Here is a 27484-nt window from a genome sequence, read left to right as displayed (position 1 = left end):
CGGTTGGCACAGTTGGAGAGGTAAGATCATATACATGGTGGTTGGCACAGTTGGAGAGGTAATATATACATGGCGGTTGGCAGAGTAGGAGAGGTAAGATCATATACATGGCGGTTGGCAGAGTAGGAGAGGTAAGATCATATACATGGTGGTTGGCACAGTAGGAGGGGTAAGATCATATACATGGCGGTTGGCACAGTAGGAGGGGTAAGATCATATACATGGCGGTTGGTACAGTTGGAGAGGTAAGATCATATACATGGTGGTTGGCAGAGAAGGAGAGGTAAGATCATATACATGGTGGTTTGTACATAATAGAGGTAAGATCATATACATGGTGGTTGGCACAGTTGGAGAGGTAAGATCATATACATGGTGGTTGGCAGAGAAGGAGAGGTAAGATCATATACTTGGTGGTTGGTACATAATAGAGGTAAGATCATATACATGGCAGTTGGCACAGTAGGAGAGGTAAGATCATATACATGGTGGTTGGTACATACAAGAGGTAAGATCATATACATGGTGGTTGGCAGAGAAGGAGAGGTAAGATCATATACATGACGGTTGGCACAGTTGGAGAGGTAAGATCATATACATGGTGGTTGGCACAGTTGGAGAGGTAATATCATATACATGACGGTTGGCACAGTTGGAGAGGTAAGATCATATACATGGTGGTTGGCACAGTTGGAGAGGTAATATCATATACATGGCGGTTGGCAGAGTAGGAGAGGTAAGATCATATACATGGTGGTTGGCAGAGAAGGAGAGGTAAGATCATATACATGGCGGTTGGCAGAGTAGGAGAGGTAAGATCATATACACGGTGGTTGGCACAGTAGGAGAGGTAAGATCATATACATGGTGGTTTGTACATAATAGAGGTAAGATCATATACATGGTGGTTGGCACAGTTGGAGAGGTAAGATCATATACATGGTGGTTGGCAGAGAAGGAGAGGTAAGATCATATACATGGTGGTTGGCACAGTATGAGAGGTAAGATCATATACATGGCGGTTGGCAGACTAGTAAAGGTAAGATCATATACATGGTGGTTTGTACATAATAGAGGTAAGATCATATACATGGTGGTTTGTACATAATAGAGGTAAGATCATATACATGGTGGTTGGTACATAGAGGTAAGATCATATACATGGTGGTTGGCACAGTTGGAGAGGTAAGATCATATACATGGTGGTTGGTACATAATAGAGGTAAGATCATATACATGGCAGTTGGCACAGTAGGAGAGGTAAGATCATATACATGGCGGTTGGCACAGTAGGAGAGGTAAGATCATATACATGGCGGTTGGCACAGTAGGAGAGGTAAGATCATATACATGGCGGTTGGCACAGTAGGAGAGGTAAGATCATATACATGGCGGTTGGCACAGTAGGAGAGGTAAGATCATATACATGGCGGTGGGCACAGTTGGAGAGGTAAGATCATATACATGGCGGTTGGCACAGTAGGAGAGGGGAGATCATATACATGGTGGTTGGTACATACTAGAGGTAAGATCATATACATGGTGGTTGGCACAGTAGGAGAGGGGAGATCATATACATGGTGGTTGGCAGAGAAGGAGAGGTAAGATCATATACATGGTGGTTGGTACATACTAGAGGTAAGATCATATACATGGTGGTTGGCACAGTAGGAGGGGTAAGATCATATACATGGCACAGTTGGAGAGGTATGTTCTGTCATAGGTCCTGCTAGTAACCTTTAGTGACCCGGTTTGGAGGGTGGCACAGCCCTCCCGTTGTGGTCATCTTATCACAATGTTCCCCGCATGCTTTGTGGTTGCAGCCCTGCCACGTGAGGACAGCGGGTGCCACTAGAATACCTATCAGCGGGTAGGGCTGTGCCCTCACCATCCACCTATGTCAGCTATGCTGTGTCTGCTCTCAGATACTTTACCTACCTGTAGGCTGGGGAATTCTCTGAATATTCTTCTGAAGCCGATGTGTTTACTCATAAACATGGCCGACCCGTCTGCAGGGCACAGGTCAGTCCCCGGCCTCACTTACCCGCCCTGGGGGCACTGCCCAGGGAGGGGGCTCTGATCTCTACAAACAGCTGGACGTTGGCACAACAAGGTTATCTGCAGCCACTACAGACAAGGAAACTGAAACACCTACTAACAACATGTACAAAGGTCTGATTACTCATCTCTCCAGGGACTATACATAACACTGGCTGCAGAGAGCACAGAGCACAGCAGTGTGAGGTCTGATTACTCATCTCTCCAGGGACAATACATAACATTGGCTGCAGAGAGCACAGAGTACAGCAGTGTGAGGTCTGATTACTCATCTCTCCAGGGACAATACATAACACTGGCTGCAGAGAGCACAGAGCACAGCAGTGTGAGGTCTGATTACACATCTCTCCAGGGATAATACATAACACTGGCTGCAGAGAGCACAGAGCACAGCAGTGTGAGGTCTGATTACACATCTCTCCAGGGACATTACATAACACTGGCTGCAGAGAGCACAGAGCACAGCAGTGTGAGGTCTGGTTACACATCTTTCCAGAGACAATACATAACACTGGCTGCAGAGAGCACAGAGCACAGCAGTGTGAGGTCTGATTACACATCTCTCCAGGGACAATACATAGCACTGGCTGCAGAGAGCACAGAGCACAGCAGTGTGAGGTCTGATTACACATCTCTCCAGGGACAATGCATAACATGGGCTGCAGAGAGCACAGAGCACAGCAGTGTGAGGTCTGATTACACATCTCTCCAGGGATAATACATAACACTGGCTGCAGAGAGCACAGAGCACAGCAGTGTGAGGTCTGGTTACACATCTTTCCAGAGACAATACATAACACTGGCTGCAGAGAGCACAGAGCACAGCAGTGTGAGGTCTGATTACACATCTCTCCAGGGACAATGCATAACACTGGCTGCAAAGAGCACAGAGCACAGCAGTGTGAGGTATGATTACACATCTCTCCAGGGACAATACATAACACTGGCTGCAGAGAGCACAGCAGTGTGAGGTATGATTACACATCTCTCCAGGGACAATACATAACACTGGCTGCAGAGAGCACAGAGCACAGCAGTGTGAGGTCTGATTACACATCTCTCCAGGGACAATACATAGCACTGGCTGCAGAGAGCACAGAGCACAGCAGTGTGAGGTCTGATTACACATCTCTCCAGGGATAATACATAACACTGGCTGCAGAGAGCACAGAGCACAGCAGTGTGAGGTCTGGTTACACATCTTTCCAGAGACAATACATAACACTGGCTGCAGAGAGCACAGAGCACAGCAGTGTGAGGTCTGATTACACATCTCTCCAGGGACAATACATAACACTGGCTGCAGAGAGCACAGAGCACAGCAGTGTGAAGTCTGATTACACATCTCTCCAGGGACAATACATAACACTGACTGCACAGAGCACAGAGCACAACAGTGTGAAGTCTGATTACACATCTCTCCAGGGACAATACATAACACTAACTGCACAGAGCACAACAGTGTGATGTATGATTACACATCTCTCCAGGGACAATACATAAGACTGGCTGCAGAGAGCACAGAGCACAGCAGTGTGAGGTCTGATTACACATCTCTCCAGGGACAATACATAACACTGGCTGCAGAGAGGACAGAGCACAGCAGTGTGAGGTCTGATTACACATCTCTCCAGGGACAATACATAACACTGGCTGCAGAGAGGACAGAGCACAGCAGTGTGAGGTCGGATTACACATCTCTCCAGGGACAATACATAACACTGGCTGCAGAGAGCACAGCAGTGTGAGGATACCCCCCTACCCCCATTACAATTCTGGAAATAAACCATAATAATAATACAAAGGTGTGATCGCTCATTTTTCTAAGGACAATACATTACACTGGCTGCAAAGAGAACAGGGCACTTGGGGAAGCTACAATCCTAGAATATAAATCTATATATCACAGTCCTTCTACTAACAACATACACAGAGATCTGATTACACTGAGTTTAGGGGAGCCTCTCCCTGTGCCCCTCTGCCTCTGGACCCTGTCTTATTTTATATAGTCTCCATGTAATACCACATACCACCAGCAGTGGCCGCTGCATGATGGGCCGTGTTTTGTGCTGCTGAAGGGCTGCATTACCTGCCCCTGCACTAATCTATGGGAGGCTTCCGGGTGGAGCGCAGGCGGGGGCCTCATTGTCTTACACTCATCCTATTACACGCTGCTCATTAATGTCTCCAAAATACATGAATCACCCCTGGGGCATCACATGACACCCGTCACCCTCACCCAGAAAAGACACCACGACTCGTCTACTGGGTCCTCACCCCACACCAAAAAATATCAACTAAAATCCTGCTATGTGGTCACCTACATCAATGTTATTACCTATAGACACATACGGTAACTAAGACGTTGGCATTGCTGAGGTCGCTGATTTTGTTGCATCTGATGGGGATCGGCGTCGCAGTAATGCAGCCTCAGGCTTTGGGCCTGTAACTTTACACAATGTAATCCCGGCCCAGGAATGAGATAGATAGTTAGTTTATTGTAAACGAAGAAGATTTTTCCTTTAAGAATGTGCCGCTTGCTCTCTTCTTGCCCTGATCACAAGACCTCTGCTTGCTGTCAATGAATAGGAATGTTGTTGTTTAGTTACATTCAGTGGCTGAAAATCTCTATAGCTTCTATACCTTTCACAGCTGGAGGTTTGTTACAGTTGTACATAGTCTGGTCACTCGTATTGTGTCCTTATAGGTTGAGACCAGGCTGGGTAGAACTGTAACAGACCCTCAGCTGTGAGAAGAATCGGATCTTGCAGACGTTGATTGGGGTTCACTACTGTTGACACCTTTGTCTATCCATCAGTATCACCCCGTGCACATTATGGCCGTATTACACAGGATTTCTTATAGGATTTCTGTCTTGTGTGTCTCTTCCTAGGGGCCTGGGGGGAGAGCTGATGAGACCAGCAGGTAAGTGGCCCTCTGTTCATCCACTTCATGTAGTAAAGGGAGGCTCATCTGACCCCTCTATCTTATAACCCTGCCACGTAGGGAGGGATTGTAGATGACCCAGGGGGTCAGTGGGGCTCCCCAATATTATCTCCCACCATTAGTATTACACATGTCCTGCATGATATGACACAATGTTTGGGGGGTCCTATAACAATATGTCCTGCAGAGGTCACGTGATGGGGTTAGTTGTAGTGATGGTGGGATGTTTGGAGTAGTTGTATATATAATGATACCGGTGGTTGGGATGATGAGGGTGGTTGTGTAGATGATGCTGATGATGGGGATAATGGAAGTAGTTGTGCAGTTGATGGTGGTGAGGTTGATGGGAGTAATTGCATAGTTAGTGGTAATGATGGGAGTAGTTGTGTAGATGATGATAATACTGGAGATTTCCATGTTGATATTTCCATATTACTTTTCCTTTTCTCCAGTTTGTTGTCTAATAGAAAAACTTTCCCTCTCGAAGATCTCTGTGCCGGACCGAGCGGCCGTAGGTGAGCGATGACATCACGTTCCCTTCTAAACTGGTACCACAGTGTGCCCCTATATATGTCTATCCTGTCACTATGGCTAAGGCCTGGGCCCTGTCTGTCCTGTCACTATGGCTGACGCCCGGGCCCTGTCTATCCTGTCACTATGGCTGAGGCCCGGGCCCTGTCTGTCCTGTCACTATGGCTGAGGCCCGGGCTCTGTCTATCCTGTCACTATGGCTGACGCCCGGGCCCTGTCTATCCTGTCACTATGGCTGACGCCCGGGCCCTGTCTATCCTGTCACTATGGATGAGGCCCGGGCCCTGTCTATCCTGTCACTATGGCTGAGGCCCGGGCCCTGTCTGTCCTGTCACTATGGCTGAGGCCCGGGCTCTGTCTATCCTGTCACTATGGCTCAGGCCCGGGCCCTGTCTGTCCTGTCACTATGGCTGACGCCCGGGCTCTGTCTGTCCTGTCACTATGGCTGACGCCCGGGCTCTGTCTATCCTGTCACTATGGCTGAGGCCCAGGCTCTGTCTATCCTGTCACTATGGCTGAGGCCCAGGCCCTGTCTATCCTGTCACTATGGCTGAGGACTGGGCTCTGTCTATCCTGTCACTATGGCTGAGGACTGGGCTCTTTCTATGCTGTCACTATGGCTGAGGCCCGGGCTCTGTCTGTCCTGTCACTATGGCTGAGGCTCGGGCCCTGTCTGTCCTGTCACTATGGTTGAGGCCCGGGCCCTGTCTGTCCTGTCACTATGGCTGACGCCCGGGACCTGTCTATCCTGTCACTATGGCTGAGGCCTGGCCCTGTCTATTCTGTCACTATGGCTGAGGCCCGGGCCCTGTGTATCCTGTTACTATGGCTGAGGCCTGGGCCCTGTCTGTCCTGTCACTATGGCTGACGCCCGGGCCCTGTCTATCCTGTCACTATGGCTGAGGCCCAGGCCCTGTCTATCCTGTCACTATGGCTGAGGCCCGGGCCCTGTCTATCCTGTCACTATGGCTGAGGCCTGGCCCTGTCTATTCTGTCACTATGGCTGAGGCCCGGGCCCTGTCTATCCTGTCACTATGGCTGAGGCCCGGGCCCTGTGTATCCTGTTACTATGGCTGAGGCCTGGGCTCTGTCTGTCCTGTCACTATGGCTGACGCCCGGGCCCTGTCTATCCTGTCACTATGGCTGAGGCCCAGGCCCTGTCTATCCTGTCACTATGGCTGAGGCCCGGGCCCTGTCTATCCTGTCACTATGGCTGAGGCCTGGCCCTGTCTATTCTGTCACTATGGCTGAGGCCCGGGCCCTGTGTATCCTGTTACTATGGCTGAGGCCTGGGCCCTGTCTATCCTGTCACTATGGCTGAGGCCCAGGCCCTGTCTATCCTGTCACTATGGCTGAGGCCCGGGCCCTGTCTATCCTGTCACTATGGCTGAGGCCCGGGCCCTGTCTGTCCTGTCACTATGGCTGAGGCCCGGGCTCTGTCTATCCTGTCACTATGGCTCAGGCCCGGGCCCTGTCTGTCCTGTCACTATGGCTGAGGCCCGGGCCCTGTCTATCCTGTCACTATGGCTGAGGCCCGGGCCCTGTGTATCCTGTTACTATGGCTGAGGCCTGGGCCCTGTCTATCCTGTCACTATGGCTGAGGCCTGGGCCCTGTCTATCCTGTCACTATGGCTGAGGCCCGGGCTCTGTCTATCCTGTCACTATGGCTGAGGCCCGGGCCCTGTCTATCCTGTCACTATGGCTGAGGCCCGGGCTCTGTCTATGCTGTCACTATGGCTGAGGCCCGGGCTCTGTCTATCCTGTCACTATGGCTAAGGCCTGGGCCCTGTCTGTCCTGTCACTATGGCTGAGGCCCCGGCCCTATCTATACTGTCACTATGGCTGAGGCCCGGGCTCTGTCTATCCTGTCACTATGGCTGAGGCCTGGGCTCTGTCTATCCTGTCACTATGGCTGACGCCCGGGCCCTGTCTATCCTGTCACTATGGCTGAGGCCCGGGCTCTGTCTATCCTGTCACTATGGCTGAGGCCCGGGCTCTGTCTATCCCGTCACTATGGTTGAGGCCCGGGCTCTGTCTATCCTGTCACTATGGCTGAGGCCCGGGCTCTGTCTATCCTGTCACTATGGCTAAGGCCTGGGCCCTGTCTGTCCTGTCACTATGGCTGAGGCCCGGGCTCTGTCTATCCTGTCACTATGGCTGACGCCCGACCCTGTCTATCCTGTCACTATGGCTGAGGCCCGGGCTCTGTCTATCCTGTCACTATGGTTGAGGCCCGGGCTCTGTCTATCCTGTCACTATGGCTGAGGCCCGGGCTCTGTCTATCCTGTCACTATGGCTAAGGCCTGGGCCCTGTCTGTCCTGTCACTATGGCTGAGGCCCGGGCTCTGTCTATCCTGTCACTATGGCTGACGCCCGACCCTGTCTATCCTGTCACTATGGCTGAGGCCCGGGCTCTGTCTATCCTGTCACTATGGCTGAGGCCCGGGCTCTGTCTATCCTGTCACTATGGCTGAGGCCTGGGCTCTGTCTATCCTGTCACTATGGCTGAGGCCTGGGCTCTGTCTATCCTGTCACTATGGCTGACGCCCGGGCCCTGTCTATCCTGTCACTATGGCTGAGGCCCGGGCTCTGTCTATCCTGTCACTATGGCTGAGGCCTGGGCTCTGTCTATCCTGTCACTATGGCTGAGGCCCCGGCCCTGTCTATCCTGTCACTATGGCTGACGCCCGGGCTCTGTCTATCCTGTCACTATGGCTGACGCTCGGGCTCTGTCTATCCTGTCACTATGGCTGACGCCCGGGCTCTGTCTGTCCTGTCACTATGGCTGAGGCCCGGGCTCTGTCTATCCTGTCACTATGGCTGACGCCCGGGCTCTGTCTGTCCTGTCACTATGGCTGAGGCCCCGGCCCTGTCTATCCTGTCACTATGGCTGACGCCCGGGCCCTGTCTATCCTGTCACTATGGCTGAGGCCCGGGCTCTGTCTATCCTGTCACTATGGCTGACGCCCGGGCCCTGTCTATCCTGTCACTATGGCTGAGGCCCAAGCTCTGTCTATCCTGTCACTATGGCTGAGGCCCGGGCTCTGTCTATCCTGTCACTATGGCTGAGGCCCGGGCTCTGTCTGTCCTGTTACTATGGCTGAGGCCTGGGCCCTGTCTATCCTGTCACTATGGCTGACGCTCGGGCCCTGTCTATCCTGTCACTATGGCTGACGCTCGGGCTCTGTCTATCCTGTTACTATGGCTGACGCTCGGGCCCTGTCTATCCTGTCACTATGGCTGAGGCCCGGGCCCTGTCTATCCTGTCACTATGGCTGAGGCCCGGGCCCTGTCTATCCTGTCACTATGGCTGACGCTCGGGCTCTGTCTCTTACAGGTGATTGGCAGAATCTCATCAATGATTGTCTGAGGAGCCTCTACCTCTTCTCCAGCTCTGCCCGACCGAAGATCAAGGTACAGACATGATATCAGGTCCTAGTGTGATGTCATCATGAAGGGTTCTGGTGTGATGTCATGATGACAGGTTCTGGTGTGATGTCATCATGACTGCTCACGGTGGGATGTCACGTCTGACATGATGGAGTAATCTGATAACGCTACAGTTATATGATGTCATCACATCTGTGTTCAGTAGTGATGATGTCACATTCTAGGGCAGTGATGCATTCTGGGACCATGGGATGTAGTGGGGTGATGGGGCACATGATACCTGCAGGTGTGTGATGTCTGTGATGTGTTAATCCTTCTCCCTGCAGGAAGCAGCGGTGTCTGCCCTGTCTGCTCTGTGTAATGAGTTCTACCAGGGACAGGACGGAGAGGTCGATCCGGTCACACAAGGTGAGTCAATCAGCCGCAGACTTGTCTTAAAGGGGCCACATCAATTACAGCAACAAACACCAATTACCTCCCATAGTCAGACCCCTCCCTGCAGTCACACCTGTTCTGCTAAACTGGGAACAGCATCATAAGTGGCTGGAAAGAAAACCTTCCCTGTATATAAAACATGTGTAACCAGGACAAGGAAGAGCGGCCCCGGGGGACGAAAGAAGAGACCAAACCCCAGGTGTCAGGATTGTGAAACGTATCACCACAAGAACCCGATGTGTGGCATCAGAACCAGGACAAGAAGTCTATAAAAACTGCTCCAAAATATGTACAAGAATATAACTACTATAATACTACCCCCTATGTACAGGAATATAACTACTATAATACTGCCCCCTATGTACAGGAATATATCTACTATAATACTGCCCCCTATGTACAGGAATATAACTACTATAATACTGCCTCCTATGTACAAGAATATAACTACTATAATACTGCCCCCTATGTACAAGAATATAACTACTATAATACTGCCCCCTATGTACAAGAATATAACTACTATAATACTGCCCTCTAAGTACAGGAATATAACTACTATAATACTGCCCCCCTATGTACAGGAATATAACTACTATAATACTGCCCCCTATGTACAGGAATATAACTACTATAATACTGCCCCCTATGTACAGGAATATAACTACTATAATACTGCCCCCTATGTACAGGAATATAACTACTATAATACTGCCCCCTATGTACAGGAATATAACTACTATAATACTGCCCCCTATGTACAGGAATATAACTACTATAATACTGCCCCCTATGTACAGGAATATAACTACTATAATACTGCTCCCTATGTACAAGAATATAACTACTATAATACTGCCCCCTATGTACAGGGATATAACTACTATAATACTGCCCCCTATGTACAAGAATATAACTACTATAATACTGCCCCCTATGTACAGGAATATAACTACTATAATACTGCCCCCTATGTACAAGAATATAACTACTATAATACTGTCCCCTATGTACAGGGATATAACTACTATAACACTGCCCCCTATGTACAGGAATATAACTACTATAATACTGCCCCCTATGTACAAGAATATAACTACTATAATACTGCCCCCTATGTACAAGAATATAACTACTATAACACTGCCCCCTATGTACAGGAATATAACTACTATAATACTGCCCCCTATATACAGATATATTACTACTATAATACTGCCCCCTATGTACAGGAATATAACTACTATAATACTGCCCCCTATGTACAAGAATATAACTACTATAATACTGCCCCTATGTACAAGAATGTAACTACTATAATACTGCCCCCTATGTACAAGAATATAACTACTATAATACTGCCCCCTATGTACAGGAATATAACTACTATAATACTGCCCCCTATGTACAAGAATATAACTACTATAATACTGCCCCCTATGTACAGGAATATAACTACTATAATACTGCCCCCTATGTACAAGAATATAACTACTATAATACTGCCCCCTATGTACAAGAATATAACTACTATAATACTGCCCCTATGTACAATAATATAACTACTATAATACTGCCCCTATGTACAATAATATAACTACTATAATACTGCCCCCTATGTACAGGAATATAACTACTATAATACTGCCCCCTATGTACAAGAATATAACTACTATAATACTGCCCCCTATGTACAGGGATATAACTACTATAATACTGCCCCTACGTACAGGAATATAACTACTATAATACTGCCCCCTATGTACAGGAATATAACTACTATAATACTGGCCCCTATGTACAAGAATATAACTACTATAATACTGCCCCCTATGTACAGGAATATAACTACTATAATACTGCCCCCTATGTACAAGAATATAACTACTATAATACTGCCCCCTATGTACAAGAATATAACTACTATAATACTGCCCCTATGTACAATAATATAACTACTATAATACTGCCCCTATGTACAAGAATATAACTACTATAATACTGCCCCCTATGTACAAGAATATAACTACTATAATACTGCCCCCTATGTACAGGAATATAACTACTATAATACTGCCCCCCTATGTACAAGTATATAACTACTATAATACTGCCCCCTATGTACAGGAATATAACTACTATAATACTGCCCCCTATGTACAGATATATTACTGCTATAATACTGCCCCCTATGTACAGGAATATAACTACTATAATACTGCCCTCTCTCCTCTTGTTCCCGGTGTAGATGATATTCTCGGTTATTACATCGCACAGCTGCAGAGCGCGGAGGAGATGACTCGCTGCGGTTTCTCGTTGTCTCTCGGGGCTTTGCCAAAATTCATGCTGCGGAACAAGCTGGAGCAGGTACCGCGCTGCAGCAGATGCTCTATATTACATTTTCTGCTTTGTCACTGTGATGAATCCCTGACATCTCCCGTCCGGACCCAGAAACTGTGACTCTGCAGGGAAATGCAAATGAGCTCCCGACGCCTGAAGATTTCCCGGGATCTTACAATTTTATGGAAACTGGCGGTCAGGATGTTGGGAGCCACCGGAATATACTTAATCACATCAGTGCCCCCATCATAGACCCCCTGACATCAGTGCCCCCATCATAGACCCCCTGACATCAGTGCCCCCATCATAGACCCCCTGACATCAGTGCCCCCATCATAGACCCCCTGACATCAGTGCCCCCATCATAGACCCCCTGACATCAGTGCCCCCATCATAGACCCCCTGACATCAGTGCCCCCATCATAGACCCCCCTGACATCAGTGCCCCCATCATAGACCCCCCTGACATCAGTGCCCCCATCATAGACCCCCTGACATCAGTGCCCCCATCATAGACCCCTGACATCAGTGCCCCCATCATAGACCCCCTGACATCAGTGCCCCCATCATGGACCCCCTGACATCAGTGCCCCCATCATAGACCCCCTGACATCAGTGCCCCCATCATAGACCCCCTGACATCAGTGCCCACATCATAGACCCCTGACATCAGTGCCCCCATCATAGACCCCCTGACATCAGTGCCCCCATCATAGACCCCCTGACATCAGTGCCCCCATCATGGACCCCCCTGACATCAGTGCCCCCATCATGGACCCCCCTGACATCAGTGCCCCCATCATGGACCCCCCTGACATCAGTGCCCCCATCATAGACCCCCTGACATCAGTGCCCCCATCATAGACCCCCTGACACCAGTGCCCCCTTCATAGACCCCCCTGACACCAGTGCCCCCATCATAGACCCCCTGACATCAGTGCCCCCATCATAGACCCCCTGACATCAGTGCCCCCTTCATAGACCCCCCTGACATCAGTGCCCCCATCATAGACCCCCCTGACATCAGTGCCCCCCCTGACATCAGTGCCCCCATCATAGACCCCCTGACATCAGTGCCCCCATCATAGACCCCCTGACATCAGTGCCCCCATCATAGACCCCTGACATCAGTGCCCCCATCATAGACCCCTGACATCAGTGCCCCCATCATAGACCCCCTTACAGCATCACCAGTAATGGGCTGTGCCTGATTGATGTGATTTGGCTTAGTAGCAGCCTGGGACCCCTCATACACTGGTCTGTAGGGTCTCGGCTTCTTATCTTCCAGGTTCTGGAGGGGCTCCGGAGGGTCTCCACCATCTCGGGGAAGGACATCAGTTTTGCAGAGTCTAGAAGTGACGCCTTGAAGGCCATGTCCCAGTACGTATCCCCCGTCTTCTCCGGACCCCCATGATTCTCCCTCTGTATAATGTTTCCTCTCTCTTGTAGGGTCTGTCAGAGCGTGGGCGTGGATGCGGACGGCTCGCCATCAGATGTCCTGTGCCGGGAGAACGTGACCCTGGTGTATAACACTCTGCTGAACTGCATGAACGACTACACCACGGACAGCCGGGGGGACGTGGGGGCCTGGTAAGAGAAAAGCTCACACAGCACAGCAGCTGTATTCTGGAAACTTGCCACTAGGGGGCAGCATTGTACTAGAACAGCTGCTGCAATCTGGATACTCACCACTAGGGGGCAACATTGTACTAGAACAGCTGCTGCATTCTGGGTACTCACCCCTAGGGGGCAGTAAGTACTAGAGAATCTGCTGCAATACTCACCACAAGGGGCAGCATTGTACTAGAACAGCTGCTGCAATCTGGATACTCACCCCTAGGGGGCAGCAATGTACTAGAGCATCTGCTGCAATACTCACCACAAGGGGCAGCATTGTACTAGAGCATCTGCTGCAATACTCACCACAAGGGGCAGCATTGTACTAGAACAGCTGCTGCAATCTGGATACTCACCACTAGGGGGCAGCAATGTACTAGAGCATCTGCTGCAATACTCACCACTAGGGGGCAGCATTGTACTAGAGCAGCTGCTGCATTCTGGATACTCACCACTAGGGGGCAGCATTGTACTAGAGCAGCTGCTGCATTCTGGATACTCACCACTAGGGGGCAGCATTGTACTAGAGCAGCTGCTGCATTCTGGATACTCACCACTAGGGGGCAGCAATGCACTAGAGCAGCTGCTGCATTCTGGATACTCACCACTAGGGGGCAGCATTGTACTAGAGCAGCTGCTGCATTCTGGATACTCACCACTAGGGGGCAGCAATGTACTAGAGCAGTGGTTCTCAACCTGTGGGTCGGGACCCCAGCGGGGGTCCAACGACCAAAACCGGGGGTCGCCTAAAGCCATCGGAGATGCAATTTTATTGTATTTTTACTGCGAGTTGCATGGTTTGGGGTCACCACAGCATGAGGAACTGTATTGCGGGGTCACAGCATTAGAAAGGTTGAGAACCACTGTACTAGAGCATCTGCTGCAATACTCACCATTAGGGGGCAGAATTATACCAGAGCAGCTGCTGCATTCTGGATACTCACCACTAGGGGGCAGCATTGTACTAGAACAGCTGCTGCATTCTGGATACTCACCACTAGGGGGCAGCAATGTACTAGAGCATCTGCTGCAATACTCACCACTAGGGGGCAGCATTGTACTAGAGCATCTGCTGCAATACTCACCACTAGGGGGCAGCATTGTACTAGAGCAGCTGCTGCATTCTGGATACTCACCACTAGGGGGCAGCAATGTACTAGAGCATCTGCTGCAATACTCACCACTAGGGGGCAGCATTATACTAGAGCAGCTGCTGCATTCTGGATACTCACCACTAGGGGGCAGCAATGTACTAGAGCATCTGCTGCAATACTCACCACTAGGGGGCAGCATTGTACTAGAGCAGCTGCTGCATTCTGGATACTCACCACTAGGGGGCAGCATTGCATTGTACTAGAGCAGCTGCTGCATTCTGGATACTCACCACTAGGGGGCAGCATTGTACTAGAGCAGCTGCTGCATTCTGGATACTCACCACTAGGGGGCAGCATTGTACTAGAGCAGCTGCTGCATTCTGGATACTCACCACTAGGGGGCCGCAATGTACTAGAGCATCTGCTGCAATACTCACCACTAGGGGGCAGCATTGTACTAGAGCAGCTGCTGCATTCTGGATACTCACCACTAGGGGGCAGCATTGTACTAGAGCAGCTGCTGCATTCTGGATACTCACCACTAGGGGGCAGCAATGTACTAGAGCAGTGGTTCTCAACCTGTGGGTCGGGACCCCAGCGGGGGTCCAACGACCAAAACCGGGGGTCGCCTAAAGCCATCGGAGATGCAATTTTATTGTATTTTTACTGCGAGTTGCATGGTTTGGGGTCACCACAGCATGAGGAACTGTATTGCGGGGTCACAGCATTAGAAAGGTTGAGAACCACTGTACTAGAGCATCTGCTGCAATACTCACCATTAGGGGGCAGCATTATACCAGAGCAGCTGCTGCATTCTGGATACTCACCACTAGGGGGCAGCATTGTACTAGAACAGCTGCTGCATTCTGGATACTCACCACTAGGGGGCAGCAATGTACTAGAGCATCTGCTGCAATACTCACCACTAGGGGGCAGCATTGTACTAGAGCATCTGCTGCAATACTCACCACTAGGGGGCAGCATTGTACTAGAGCAGCTGCTGCATTCTGGATACTCACCACTAGGGGGCAGCAATGTACTAGAGCATCTGCTGCAATACTCACCACTAGGGGGCAGCATTATACTAGAGCAGCTGCTGCATTCTGGATACTCACCACTAGGGGGCAGCATTGTACTAGAGCAGCTGCTGCATTCTGGATACTCACCACTAGGGGGCAGCATTGTACTAGAGCAGCTGCTGCATTGTGGATACTCACCACTAGGGGGCAGCATTGCATTGTACTAGAGCAGCTGCTGCATTCTGGATACTCACCACTAGGGGGCAGCATTGTACTAGAGCAGCTGCTGCATTCTGGATACTCACCACTAGGGGGCAGCATTGTACTAGAGCAGCTGCTGCATTGTGGATACTCACCACTAGGGGGCAGCATTGCATTGTACTAGAGCAGCTGCTGCATTCTGGATACTCACCACTAGGGGGCAGCATTGTACTAGAGCAGCTGCTGCATTCTGGATACTCACCACTAGGGGGCAGCAATGTACTAGAGCAGTGGTGGCGAACCTATGGCACGGGTGCCAGAGGTGGCACTCTGAGCCCTCTCAGTGGGCACTCAAGCTGTTGCCCAAGCACAGACTTCACCAAACAGGACTTGAGGGATCCTCCTGCAGGCCCAGGTAGCCCAGGACGTGAAGCATATTGGTCTACCTTAGACTGCAGGAAGAGAAGGTGAGGACATTGTCAGATTATTATTGGAGCCATTGAAGCTCCTGCCCTTGGCCCCACAATTCTTTCTGTTGAGGGAAGCTCCAATGGGAATCAGAATTTTACCACCTTCTGACAACGATATTGGTATCCTCAGGACCGATGAAAGCTGTGGTAAAGCACAGAGCAAGAAGATTTTAATAATTTAATGCTTGAATTGCTGTGTTGGCACTTTCAAATAAATAAGTGGGTCTGGCTTGCATTTTTGGCACTCGGTCTCTAAAAGGTTCGCCATCACTGTACTAGAGCATCTGCTGCAATACTCACCACTAGGGGGCAGCATTATACTAGAGCAGCTGCTGCATTGTGGATACTCACCACTAGGGGGCAGCATTGTACTAGAGCAGCTGCTGCATTCTGGATACTCACCACTAGGGGGCAGCAATGTACTAGAGCATCTGCTGCAATACTCACCACTAGGGGGCAGCATTATATTAGAGCAGCTGCTGCATTGTGGATACTCACCACTAGGGGGCAGCAATGTACTAGAACAGCTGCTGGATTCTGGATACTCACCACTAGGGGGCAGCATTGTACAGGAGGAGCTGCTGCAGTCTAGAAACTCACCACTAGGATTGCACAGGCGAGGTGAATCTTTCCTCATGACGCTTGGGAGATGTGATGGGAGGTTGTTGTCTCCTGCAGGGTGAGAGAGGCGGCCATGGCCGGACTGCTGGACGTCACGCTGTTACTGGTGAGGACGGCGCCGGATCTTATAGGAGAAGGCGTGTGAGTATCCCGCATGTTGGGGTGGGGGGTGTCAGAGGGCGATGTCTGACCCCGCTGTGTCTCCGCAGATGTCAGAGGATGATGTGCTCGGTGGCGCAGCAGGCGGCAGAGAAGATCGATCGCTTCCGAGCTCACGCCGGAGCTGTATTCCTAAAACTCCTGCACCAGGAGGAGCCCCCAGTCCCCCACATTCCACATCGCCAGGAGCTGGAGAGGATATTTATCAGGTAATCACTGACCCCACACAGGTCAAGGGTCGTGTCATTACACAGTATAATGGTCACTGCTTTATTCCAGGTCACAGGCCGATTCCCTGAACTGGAACGCACCGTCACAGGCCTTTCCCCGGATCACACAGCTCCTCGCCCTCCCAACCTACACCTACTGCGTCCTCATGGGGCTCACTGTATCCGTAGGGGGGCTAACCGAATCTACAGTAAGTAACCTATCCTGTATTATACCCCAGAGCTGCACTCACTATTCTGTATTATACCCCAGAGCTGCACTCACTATTCTGTATTATACCCCAGAGCTGCACTCACTATTCTGTATTATACCCCAGAGCTGCACTCACTATTCTGCTGCTGGTGCAGTCACTGTGTACATACATGACATTACTTATCCTGTACTGATCCTGAGTTACATCCTGTATTATACCCCAGAGCTGTACTCACTATTCTGCTGCTGGTGCAGTCACTGTACATACATGACATTACTTATCCTGTACTGATCCTGAGTTACATCCTGTATTATACCCCAGAGCTGCACTCACTATTCTGCTGCTGGTGCAGTCACTGTGTACATACATGACATTACTTATCCTGTACTGATCCTGAGTTACATCCTGTATTATACTGCAGAGCTGTACTCACTATTCTGCTGCTGGTGCAGTCACTGTGTACATACATGACATTACTTATCCTGTACTGATCCTGAGTTACATCCTGTATTATACCCCAGAGCTGCACTCACTATTCTGCTGCTGGTGCAGTCACTGTGTACATACATGACATTACTTATCCTGTAGTGATCCTGAGTTACATCCTGTATTATACCCCAGAGCTGCACTTACTATTCTGCTGCTGGTGCAGTCACTGTGTACATACATGACATTACTTATCCTGTACTGATCCTGAGTTACATCCTGTATTATACCCCGGAGCTGCACTCACTATTCTGCTGCTGGTGCAGTCACTGTGTACATACATGACATTACTTATCCTGTACTGATCCTGAGTTACATCCTGTATTATACTCCAGAGCTGCACTCACTATTCTTCTGCTGGTGCAGTCACTGTGTACATACATGACATTACTTATCCTGTACTGATCCCGAGTTACATCCTGTATTATACACCAGAGCTGCACTCACTATTCTGCTGCTGGTGCAGTCACTGTGTACATACATGACATTACTTATCCTGTACTGATCCTGAGTTACATCCTGTATTATACTCCAGAGCTGCACTCACTATTCTGCTGCTGGTGCAGTCACTGTGTACATACATGACATTACTTATCCAGTACTGATCCTGAGTTACATCCTGTATTATACCCCGGAGCTGCACTCACTATTCTGCTGCTGGTGCAGTCACTGTGTACATACATGACATTACTTATCCTGTACTGATCCTGAGTTATATCCTGTATTATACCCCAGAGCTGCACTCACTATTCTGCTGCTGGTGCAGTCACTGTGTACATACATGACATTACTTATCCTGTACTGATCCTGAGTTACATCCTGTATTATACCACAGAGCTGCACTCACTATTCTGCTGCTGGGGCAGTCACTGTGTACATACATGACATTACTTATCCTGTACTGATCCTGAGTTACATCCTGTATTATACTCCAGAGCTGCACTCACTATTCTGCTGCTGGTGCAGTCACTGTGTACATACATGACATTACTTATCCTGTACTGATCCTGAGTTACATCCTGTATTATACCCCAGAGCTGCACTCCCTATTCTGCTGCTGGTGCAGTCACTGTGTACATACATGACATTACTTATCCTGAACTGATCCTGAGTTACATCCTGTATTATACCCCAGAGCTGCACTCACTATTCTGCTGCTGGTGCAGTCACTGTGTACATACATGACATTACTTATCCTGTACTGATCCTGAGTTACATCCTGTATTATACCCCAGAGCTGCACTCACTATTCTGCTGCTGGTGCAGTCACTGTGTACATACATGACATTACTTATCCTGTACTGATCCTGAGTTACATCCTGTATTATACCCCAGAGCTGCACTCACTATTCTTCTGCTGGTGCAGTCACTGTGTACATACATGACATTACTTATCCTGTACTGATCCTGAGTTACATCCTGTATTATACCCCAGAGCTGCACTCACTATTCTGCTGCTGGTGCAGTCACTGTGTACATACATGACATTACTTATCCTGTACTGATCCTGAGTTACATCCTGTATTATACTCCAGAGCTGCACTCACTATTCTGCTGCTGGTGCAGTCACTGTGTACATACATGACATTACTTATCCTGTACTGATCCTGAGTTACATCCTGTATTATACCCCAGAGCTGCCCTCACTATTCTGCTGCTGGTGCAGTCACTGTGTACATACATGACATTACTTATCCTGTACTGATCCTGAGTTACATCCTGTATTATACTCCAGAGCTGCACTCACTATTCTGCTGCTGGTGCAGTCACTGTGTACATACATGACATTACTTATCCTGTACTGATCCTGAGTTACATCCTGTATTATACTCCAGAGCTGCACTCACTATTCTTCTGCTGGTATAGTCACTGTGTACATACATGACATTACTTATCCTGTACTGATCCTGAGTTACATCCTGTATTATACCCCAGAGCTGCACTCACTATTCTGCTGCTGGTGCAGTCACTGTGTACATACATGACATTACTTATCCTGTACTGATCCTGAGTTACATCCTGTATTATACCCCAGAGCTGCACTCACTATTCTGCTGCTGGTGCAGTCACTGTGTACATACATGACATTACTTATCCTGTACTGATCCTGAGTTACATCCTGTATTATACCCCAGAGCTGCACTCACTATTCTGCTGCTGGTGCAGTCACTGTGTACATACATGACATTACTTATCCTGTACTGATCCTGAGTTACATCCTGTATTATACTCCAGAGCTGCACTCACTATTCTGCTGCTGGTGCAGTCACTGTGTACATACATGACATTACTTATCCTGTACTGATCCTGAGTTACATCCTGTATTATACCCCAGAGCTGCCCTCACTATTCTGCTGCTGGTGCAGTCACTGTGTACATACATGACATTACTTATCCTGTACTGATCCTGAGTTACATCCTGTATTATACTCCAGAGCTGCACTCACTATTCTGCTGCTGGTGCAGTCACTGTGTACATACATGACATTACTTATCCTGTACTGATCCTGAGTTACATCCTGTATTATACTCCAGAGCTGCACTCACTATTCTTCTGCTGGTATAGTCACTGTGTACATACATGACATTACTTATCCTGTACTGATCCTGAGTTACATCCTGTATTATACTCCAGAGCTGCACTCACTATTCTGCTGCTGGTGCAGTCACTGTGTACATACATGACATTACTTATCCTGTACTGATCCTGAGTTACATCCTGTATTATACTCCAGAGCTGCACTCACTATTCTTCTGCTGGTATAGTCACTGTGTACATACATGACATTACTTATCCTGTACTGATCCTGAGTTACATCCTGTATTATACTCCAGAGCTGCACTCACTATTCTTCTGCTGGTATAGTCACTGTGTACATACATTACTTGCTGTCTCCTCTCCAGGTCAGATATTCGGCTCAGAGTCTCTTTGACTACTTACGTTCCATACAGAGCGACGCTCGGGCCATGGATTCCTTCTCCCAGACGCTGCTCCAAGTCTTCAGGGACAACCAGCGCAATGACCGGTACAAGGAGATGTTCATAGATGATATGGAGGGGATGATGTAGCCCCCTGCTGGTCACACAAGATATTAGTAATATTTATGTGCTGCGGTGCCCAGGCTGACCACTAGGGGTGCTCTTCTATTGCTCTGTGACTAAGGTTTCAGTTTCCTTGGATGATAAGTGACTGGGGACAAGGCGGATCCTTCTGCCGCTGTTCCTCCCTTTTACTTCTCCTTTTAGGAAGCGCCACCTTTAATTTGTGTCCACATAACCCCTTCTCTGTACACAGGGTGTCCATCCCTCTGCTCAAGATGTTGGATCAGATGTTGGCAAACGGCTGCTTTGAGCTCTTCACCCAGGAAGAAAAGTAAGTTATATCTCCCTATGGGGTCACTATAAGGTGCGGACATTGTACCAAAACCTCAGCTGCTTCCATTCCCTGACAGCAAGCTCTGGGGTGAGAACACAAAGTCTGTCAGAGAGTTGCAGAAGTTTTCAGCACTCGATGCTGAGGCTGCAGTCTGATGGCGGATTATTACCTGCACTTCCAGGAAGTGTTGTCAGAGTAACGCGCTCTTCTTGTCTCCCGTAGTCACCCGTTTGCCTCCGAACTACTTGCACTTTGTAAAGAGGAGATTAAGAGGTCCAAAGACATCCAGAAGCTGAGGTCCAGCACCGCCGTGTGAGTCCTGCATGAACACCATGGTGGGCGCCTCTTGGCACGGGCGCGTGGAGGGTGGGCGCCTCTTGGCACGGGCGCGTGGAGGGTGGGCGCCTCTTGGCACGGGCGCGTGGAGGGTGGGCGCCTCTTGGCACGGGCGCGTGGAGGGTGGGCGCCTCTTGGCACGGGCGCGTGGAGGGTGGGCGCCTCTTGGCACGGGCGCGTGGAGGGTGGGCGCCTCTTGGCACGGGCGCGTGGAGGGTGGGCGCCTCTTGGCACGGGCGCGTGGAGGGTGGGCGCCTCTTGGCACGGGCGCGTGGGCGCCTCTTGGCACGGGCGCGTGGGCGCCTCTTGGCACGGGCGCGTGGGCGCCTCTTGGCACGGGCGCGTGGGCGCCTCTTGGCACGGGCGCGTGGGCGCCTCTTGGCACGGGCGCGTGGGCGCCTCTTGGCACGGGCGGGTGGGCGCCTCTTGGCACGGGCGGGTGGGCGCCTCTTGGCACGGGCGGGTGGGCGCCTCTTGGCACGGGCGGGTGGGCGCCTCTTGGCACGGGCGGGTGGCGCCTCTTGGCACGGGCGGGTGGGCGCCTCATGGCACGGGCGGGTGGGCGCCTCTTGGCACGGGCGCGAGGAGGGTGGGCGCCTCTTGGCACGGGCGCGTGGAGGGTGGGCGCCTCTTGGCACGGGCGCGTGGAGGCTGGGCGCCTCTTGGCACGGGCGCGTGGAGGCTGGGCGCCTCTTGGCACGGGCGCGTGGAGGCTGGGCGCCTCTTGGCACGGGCGCGTGGAGGCTGGGCGCCTCTTGGTACGGGCGCGTGGAGGCTGGGCGCCCCTTATGGCACGGGCACGTTGAGGTTGTGCTCCTCCTGACAAGCTGTAGTTTGGCTCATATTACATCCTGTGGCATCTTATTTTTTAGATTCTGTGGCATGATCCAATTCCCTGGAGAGATCCGGAAGAAGGTTTTATTCCAGCTGCTTCTCCTTGTGTGTCACCCATTCCCTGTGGTAAGTGATGGTGACATGGTGCCCCCTCTATGCCCTGGTTGCAGTAATAGGGACTTTTCCAGCCTGTCCTGCAGGGGGCGACATGTTCACACTGCATGGTGCTGGGAGATTAGAGCTCCACCCCCTGGCATGTATTGTAGACCATGGCTAGCACAGCGCCCCTGCTGGCAGCCGTGCAGTGCTGCACTTATGTAACTGACTGTTCCCGGCAGGTAAGAAAATCCACGGCCAGTGATGTGTATGAGATGCTGATCACATACGATGATGTCATAGATCCCGAGGTCCTGGACGAGGTGATGGCCGTGCTGAGCGACACCTGCTGGTGAGTCGTGTATACAGGGGGGTCACTCATATACAGTAAGCAGAGGTCTGTACCTGGGGTCTGGGGTATGAACCTTCTGTGTGATTCAACTTTTGACAAGTGTGATTGAAAAATCCTACAGTAGAGGGTTTGTTACAGGTTTTTCCTGTCTTAGCACTGATCCACTCTTAGATAAACTGCACTGATAGATTGTAACAAACTATCAGGACCGGAGAGAGTTGTGTTGTTGGTGTGTTTCCCGGTAAATGACTAAATTGACTTGATTTAGTCACTGGTTTAATCTTTTATGTTCCTCCTTTCAGGGACAATGACCTGACCCTCGTCCGTGAGCAGCGCAATCTCCTGTGTGACTTGCTGAAGGTGCCTAAGCCCACCCTTGTGTCGAAGGTAAGAGGAGACGTTGCCCAGGTGTCCATCGTGAGAGGGAGACGTCACCCTAGTGTCTGTTGTGAGAGGGAGACGTCACCCTAGTGTCTGTTGTGAGAGGGAGACGTCACCCTAGTGTCTGTTGTGAGAGGGAGACGTCGCCCTAGTGTCTGTTGTGAGAGGGAGACGTCGCCCTAGTGTCTGTTGTGAGAGGGAGACGTCACCCTAGTGTCTGTTGTGAGAGGGAGACGTCACCCTAGTGTCTGTTGTAAGAGGGAGAGGTCACCCAGGTGTCTGTTGTGAGAGGGAGACGTCACCCTAGTGTCTGTTGTGAGAGGGAGACGTCACCCTAGTGTCTGATGTAAGAGGGAGAGGTCACCCAGGTGTCTGTTGTGAGAGGGAGAGGTCACGCTAGTGTCTGTTGTGAGAGGGAGACGTCATCCTAGTGTCTGTTGTGAGAGGGAGACGTCGCCCTAGTGTCTGTTGTGAGAGGGAGACGTCGCCCTAGTGTCTGTTGTGAGAGGGAGACGTCACCCTAGTGTCTGTTGTGAGAGGGAGACGTCACCCTAGTGTCTGTTGTAAGAGGGAGAGGTCACCCAGGTGTCTGTTGTGAGAGGGAGACGTCACCCTAGTGTCTGTTGTGAGAGGGAGACGTCACCCTAGTGTCTGATGTAAGAGGGAGAGGTCACCCAGGTGTCTGTTGTGAGAGGGAGAGGTCACGCTAGTGTCTGTTGTGAGAGGGAGACGTCGCCCTAGTGTCTGTTGTGAGAGGGAGACGTCGCCCTAGTGTCTGTTGTGAGAGGGAGATGTCGCCCTAGTGTCTGTTGTGAGAGGTCACCCAGGTGTCCGTGGCGAGGGGGAGACGTCTCCCTAGTGTCTGTTGTGAGAGGGAGACGTCGCCCTAGTGTCTGTTGTGAGAGGGAGAGGTCACCCAGGTGTCTGTTGTGAGAGGGAGAGGTCACGCTAGTGTCTGTTGTGAGAGGGAGACGTTGCCCTAGTGTCTGTTGTGAGAGGGAGACGTCATCCTAGTGTCTGTTGTGAGGGAGACGTCGCCCTAGTGTCTGTTGTGAGAGGGAGACGTCGCCCTAGTGTCTGTTGTGAGAGGGAGACGTCGCCCTAGTGTCTGATGTAAGAGGGAGAGGTCACCCAGGTGTCTGTTGTGAGAGGGAGAGGTCACGCTAGTGTCTGTTGTGAGAGGGAGACGTCGCCCTAGTGTCTGTTGTGAGAGGGAGACGTCGCCCTAGTGTCTGTTGTGAGAGGGAGATGTCGCCCTAGTGTCTGTTGTGAGAGGTCACCCAGGTGTCCGTGGCGAGGGGGAGACGTCTCCCTAGTGTCTGTTGTGAGAGGGAGACGTCGCCCTAGTGTCTGTTGTGAGAGGGAGAGGTCACCCAGGTGTCTGTTGTGAGAGGGAGAGGTCACGCTAGTGTCTGTTGTGAGAGGGAGACGTTGCCCTAGTGTCTGTTGTGAGAGGGAGACGTCATCCTAGTGTCTGTTGTGAGGGAGACGTCGCCCTAGTGTCTGTTGTGAGAGGGAGACGTCGCCCTAGTGTCTGTTGTGAGAGGGAGACGTCGCCCTAGTATCTGTTGTGAGAGGGAGATGTCGCCCTAGTGTCTGTTGTGAGAGGGAGAGGTCACCCAGGTGTCCGTGGCGAGGGGGAGACGTCGCCCTAGTGTCTGTTGTGAGAGGGAGACGTCGCCCTAGTATCTGTTGTGAGAGGGAAACGTCGCCCTAGTGTCTGTTGTGAGAGGGAGAGGTCACCCAGGTGTCCGTGGCGAGGGGGAGACGTCGCCCTAGTGTCTGTTGTGAGAGGGAGAGGTCACCCAGGTGTCTGTTGTGAGAGGGAGAGGTCACCCAGGTGTCTGTTGTGAGAGGGAGAGGTCACCCAGGTGTCTGTTGTGAGAGGGAGAGGTCACCCAGGTGTCTGTTGTGAGAGGGAGAGGGAGACGTTGCCCTAGTGTCTGTTGTGAGAGGGAGACGTCGCCCTAGTGTCTGTTGTGAGAGGGAGACGTCGCCCTAGTATCTGTTGTGAGAGGGAGATGTCGCCCTAGTGTCTGTTGTGAGAGGGAGACGTCGCCCTAGTATCTGTTGTGAGAGGGAAACGTCGCCCTAGTGTCTGTTGTGAGAGGGAGAGGTCACCAAGGTGTCCGTGGCGAGGGGGAGACGTCGCCCTAGTGTCTGTTGTGAGAGGGAGACGTCGCCCTAGTATCTGTTGTGAGAGGGAGACGTCGCCCTAGTATCTGTTGTGAGAGGGAGACGTCACCCAGGTGTCTGTTGTGAGAGTGAGAGGTCACGCTAGTGTCTGTTGTGAGAGGGAGACGTTGCCCTAGTGTCTGTTGTGAGAGGGAGACGTCATCCTAGTGTCTGTTGTGAGAGGGAGACGTCATCCTAGTGTCTGTTGTGAGAGGGAGACGTCATCCTAGTGTCTGTTCTGAGAGGGAGACGTCGCCCTAGTGTCTGTTCTGAGAGGGAGACGTCGCCCTAGTATCTGTTGTGAGAGGGAAACGTCGCCCTAGTGTCTGCTGTGAGAGGGAGAGGTCACCCAGGTGTCCGTGGCGAGGGGGAGACGTCGCCCTAGTGTCTGTTGTGAGAGGGAGAGGTCACCCAGGTGTCTGTTGTGAGAGGTAGAGGGAGACGTTGCCCTAGTGTCTGTTGTGAGAGGGAGACGTCATCCTAGTGTCTGTTGTGAGAGGGAGACGTCGCCCTAGTGTCTGTTGTGAGAGGGAGACGTCGCCCTAGTATCTGTTGTGAGAGGGAGATGTCGCCTAGTGTCTGTTGTGAGAGGGAGACGTCGCCCTAGTATCTGTTGTGAGAGGGAAACGTCGCCCTAGTGTCTGTTGTGAGAGGGAGAGGTCACCCAGGTGTCCGTGGCGAGGGGGAGACGTCGCCCTAGTGTCTGTTGTGAGAGGGAGAGGTCACCCAGGTGTCTGTTGTGAGAGGGAGACGTTGCCCTAGTGTCTGTTGTGAGAGGGAGACGTCATCCTAGTGTCTGTTGTGAGAGGGAGACGTCGCCCTAGTGTCTGTTGTGAGAGGGAGACGTTGCCCTAGTGTCTGTTGTGAGAGGGAGACGTCACCCAGGTGTCCGTGGCGAGGGGGAGACGTCGCCCTAGTGTCTGTTGTGAGAGGGAGATGTCGCCCTAGTGTCTGTTGTGAGAGGGAGAGGTCACCCAGGTGTCCGTGGCGAGGGGGAGACGTCGCCCTAGTGTCTGTTGTGAGAGGGAGACGTCGCCCAAGTGTCTGTTGTGAGAGGGAGACGTCATCCTAGTGTCTGTTGTGAGAGGGAGACGTCGCCCTAGTGTCTGTTGTGAGAGGGAGATGTCGCCCTAGTGTCTGTTGTGAGAGGGAGAGGTCACCCAGGTGTCCGTGGCGAGGGGGAGACGTCGCCCTAGTGTCTGTTGTGAGAGGGAGACTTCGCCCTAGTGTCTGTTGTGAAAGGGAGAGGTCACTCAGGTGTCTGTTGTGAGAGGGAGAGGTCACGCTAGTGTCTGTTGTGAGAGGGAGACGTTGCCCTAGTGTCTGTTGTGAGAGGGAGACGTCATCCTAGTGTCTGTTGTGAGAGGGAAACGTCGCCCTAGTGTCTGTTGTGAGAGGGAAACGTCGCCCTAGTGTCTGTTGTGAGAGGGAAACGTCGCCCTAGTGTCTGTTGTGAGAGGGAGACGTCGCCCTAGTGTCTGTTGTGAGAGGGAGACGTCGCCCTAGTATCTGTTGTGAGAGGGAGACGTCGCCCTAGTATCTGTTGTGAGAGGGAGAGGTCACCCAGGTGTCTGTTGTGAGAGTGAGAGGTCACGCTAGTGTCTGTTGTGAGAGGAAGACGTCATCCTAGTGTCTGTTGTGAGAGGGAGACGTCATCCTAGTGTCTGTTGTGAGAGGGAGACGTCATCCTAGTGTCTGTTGTGAGAGGGAGACGTCGCCCTAGTGTCTGTTGTGAGAGGGAGACGTCGCCCTAGTGTCTGTTGTGAGAGGGAGACGTCGCCCTAGTATCTGTTGTGAGAGGGAGCTGTCACCCTAGTATCTGTTGTGAGAGGGAGATGTCGCCCTAGTGTCTGTTGTGAGAGGGAGAGGTCACCCAGGTGTCCGTGGCGAGGGGGAGACGTCGCCCTAGTGTCTGTTGTGAGAGGGAGACGTCGCCCTAGTATCTGTTGTGAGAGGGAAACGTCGCCCTAGTGTCTGTTGTGAGAGGGAGACGTCATCCTAGTGTCTGTTGTGAGAGGGAGACGTCACCCTAGTGTCTGTTGTGAAAGGGAGAGAGGGATTTCACCCCGGTCCCTGCTGCGAGAGGGACACGTAAAATGAAGAGCGTGTAGTTCAGACAGAAGTACAAGGTCATACGTAGTGCAGT

General features: G+C 51.2%; 1 protein-coding gene across 3 annotated transcripts in view; it reads left to right on the top strand.

The window, feature by feature from the left end:
* TBCD (tubulin folding cofactor D) overlaps positions 1 to 27484 on the top strand; it is a 648429-nt gene that overhangs the window by 399360 nt on the left and 221585 nt on the right. For 2 of the 3 annotated variants that reach the window (XM_072112666.1, XM_072112665.1), the window contains exons 24-39: positions 4952 to 4983; positions 5457 to 5519; positions 8873 to 8949; positions 9252 to 9333; positions 11609 to 11727; positions 12989 to 13080; positions 13150 to 13290; positions 16780 to 16863; positions 16932 to 17090; positions 17161 to 17299; positions 20693 to 20814; positions 21084 to 21161; positions 21387 to 21476; positions 22373 to 22460; positions 22673 to 22782; positions 23085 to 23169. In XM_072112666.1, coding sequence (XP_071968767.1) covers positions 4952 to 4983; positions 5457 to 5519; positions 8873 to 8949; positions 9252 to 9333; positions 11609 to 11727; positions 12989 to 13080; positions 13150 to 13290; positions 16780 to 16863; positions 16932 to 17090; positions 17161 to 17299; positions 20693 to 20814; positions 21084 to 21161; positions 21387 to 21476; positions 22373 to 22460; positions 22673 to 22782; positions 23085 to 23169 — 1561 coding nt within the window. The remainder of the gene's footprint in view (positions 1 to 4951; positions 4984 to 5456; positions 5520 to 8872; positions 8950 to 9251; positions 9334 to 11608; positions 11728 to 12988; positions 13081 to 13149; positions 13291 to 16779; positions 16864 to 16931; positions 17091 to 17160; positions 17300 to 20692; positions 20815 to 21083; positions 21162 to 21386; positions 21477 to 22372; positions 22461 to 22672; positions 22783 to 23084; positions 23170 to 27484) is intronic. The other variant, XM_072112667.1, reaches the window with a different exon arrangement.

The sequence above is a fragment of the Engystomops pustulosus genome, chromosome 6 (genome assembly GCF_040894005.1).
Source record: "Engystomops pustulosus chromosome 6, aEngPut4.maternal, whole genome shotgun sequence".
Classification (NCBI taxonomy): Eukaryota; Metazoa; Chordata; class Amphibia; order Anura; family Leptodactylidae; genus Engystomops; species Engystomops pustulosus.
The sequence above is the reverse complement of the archived record's forward strand: the minus strand, read 5'-3'. Positions and strand labels throughout refer to the sequence as shown.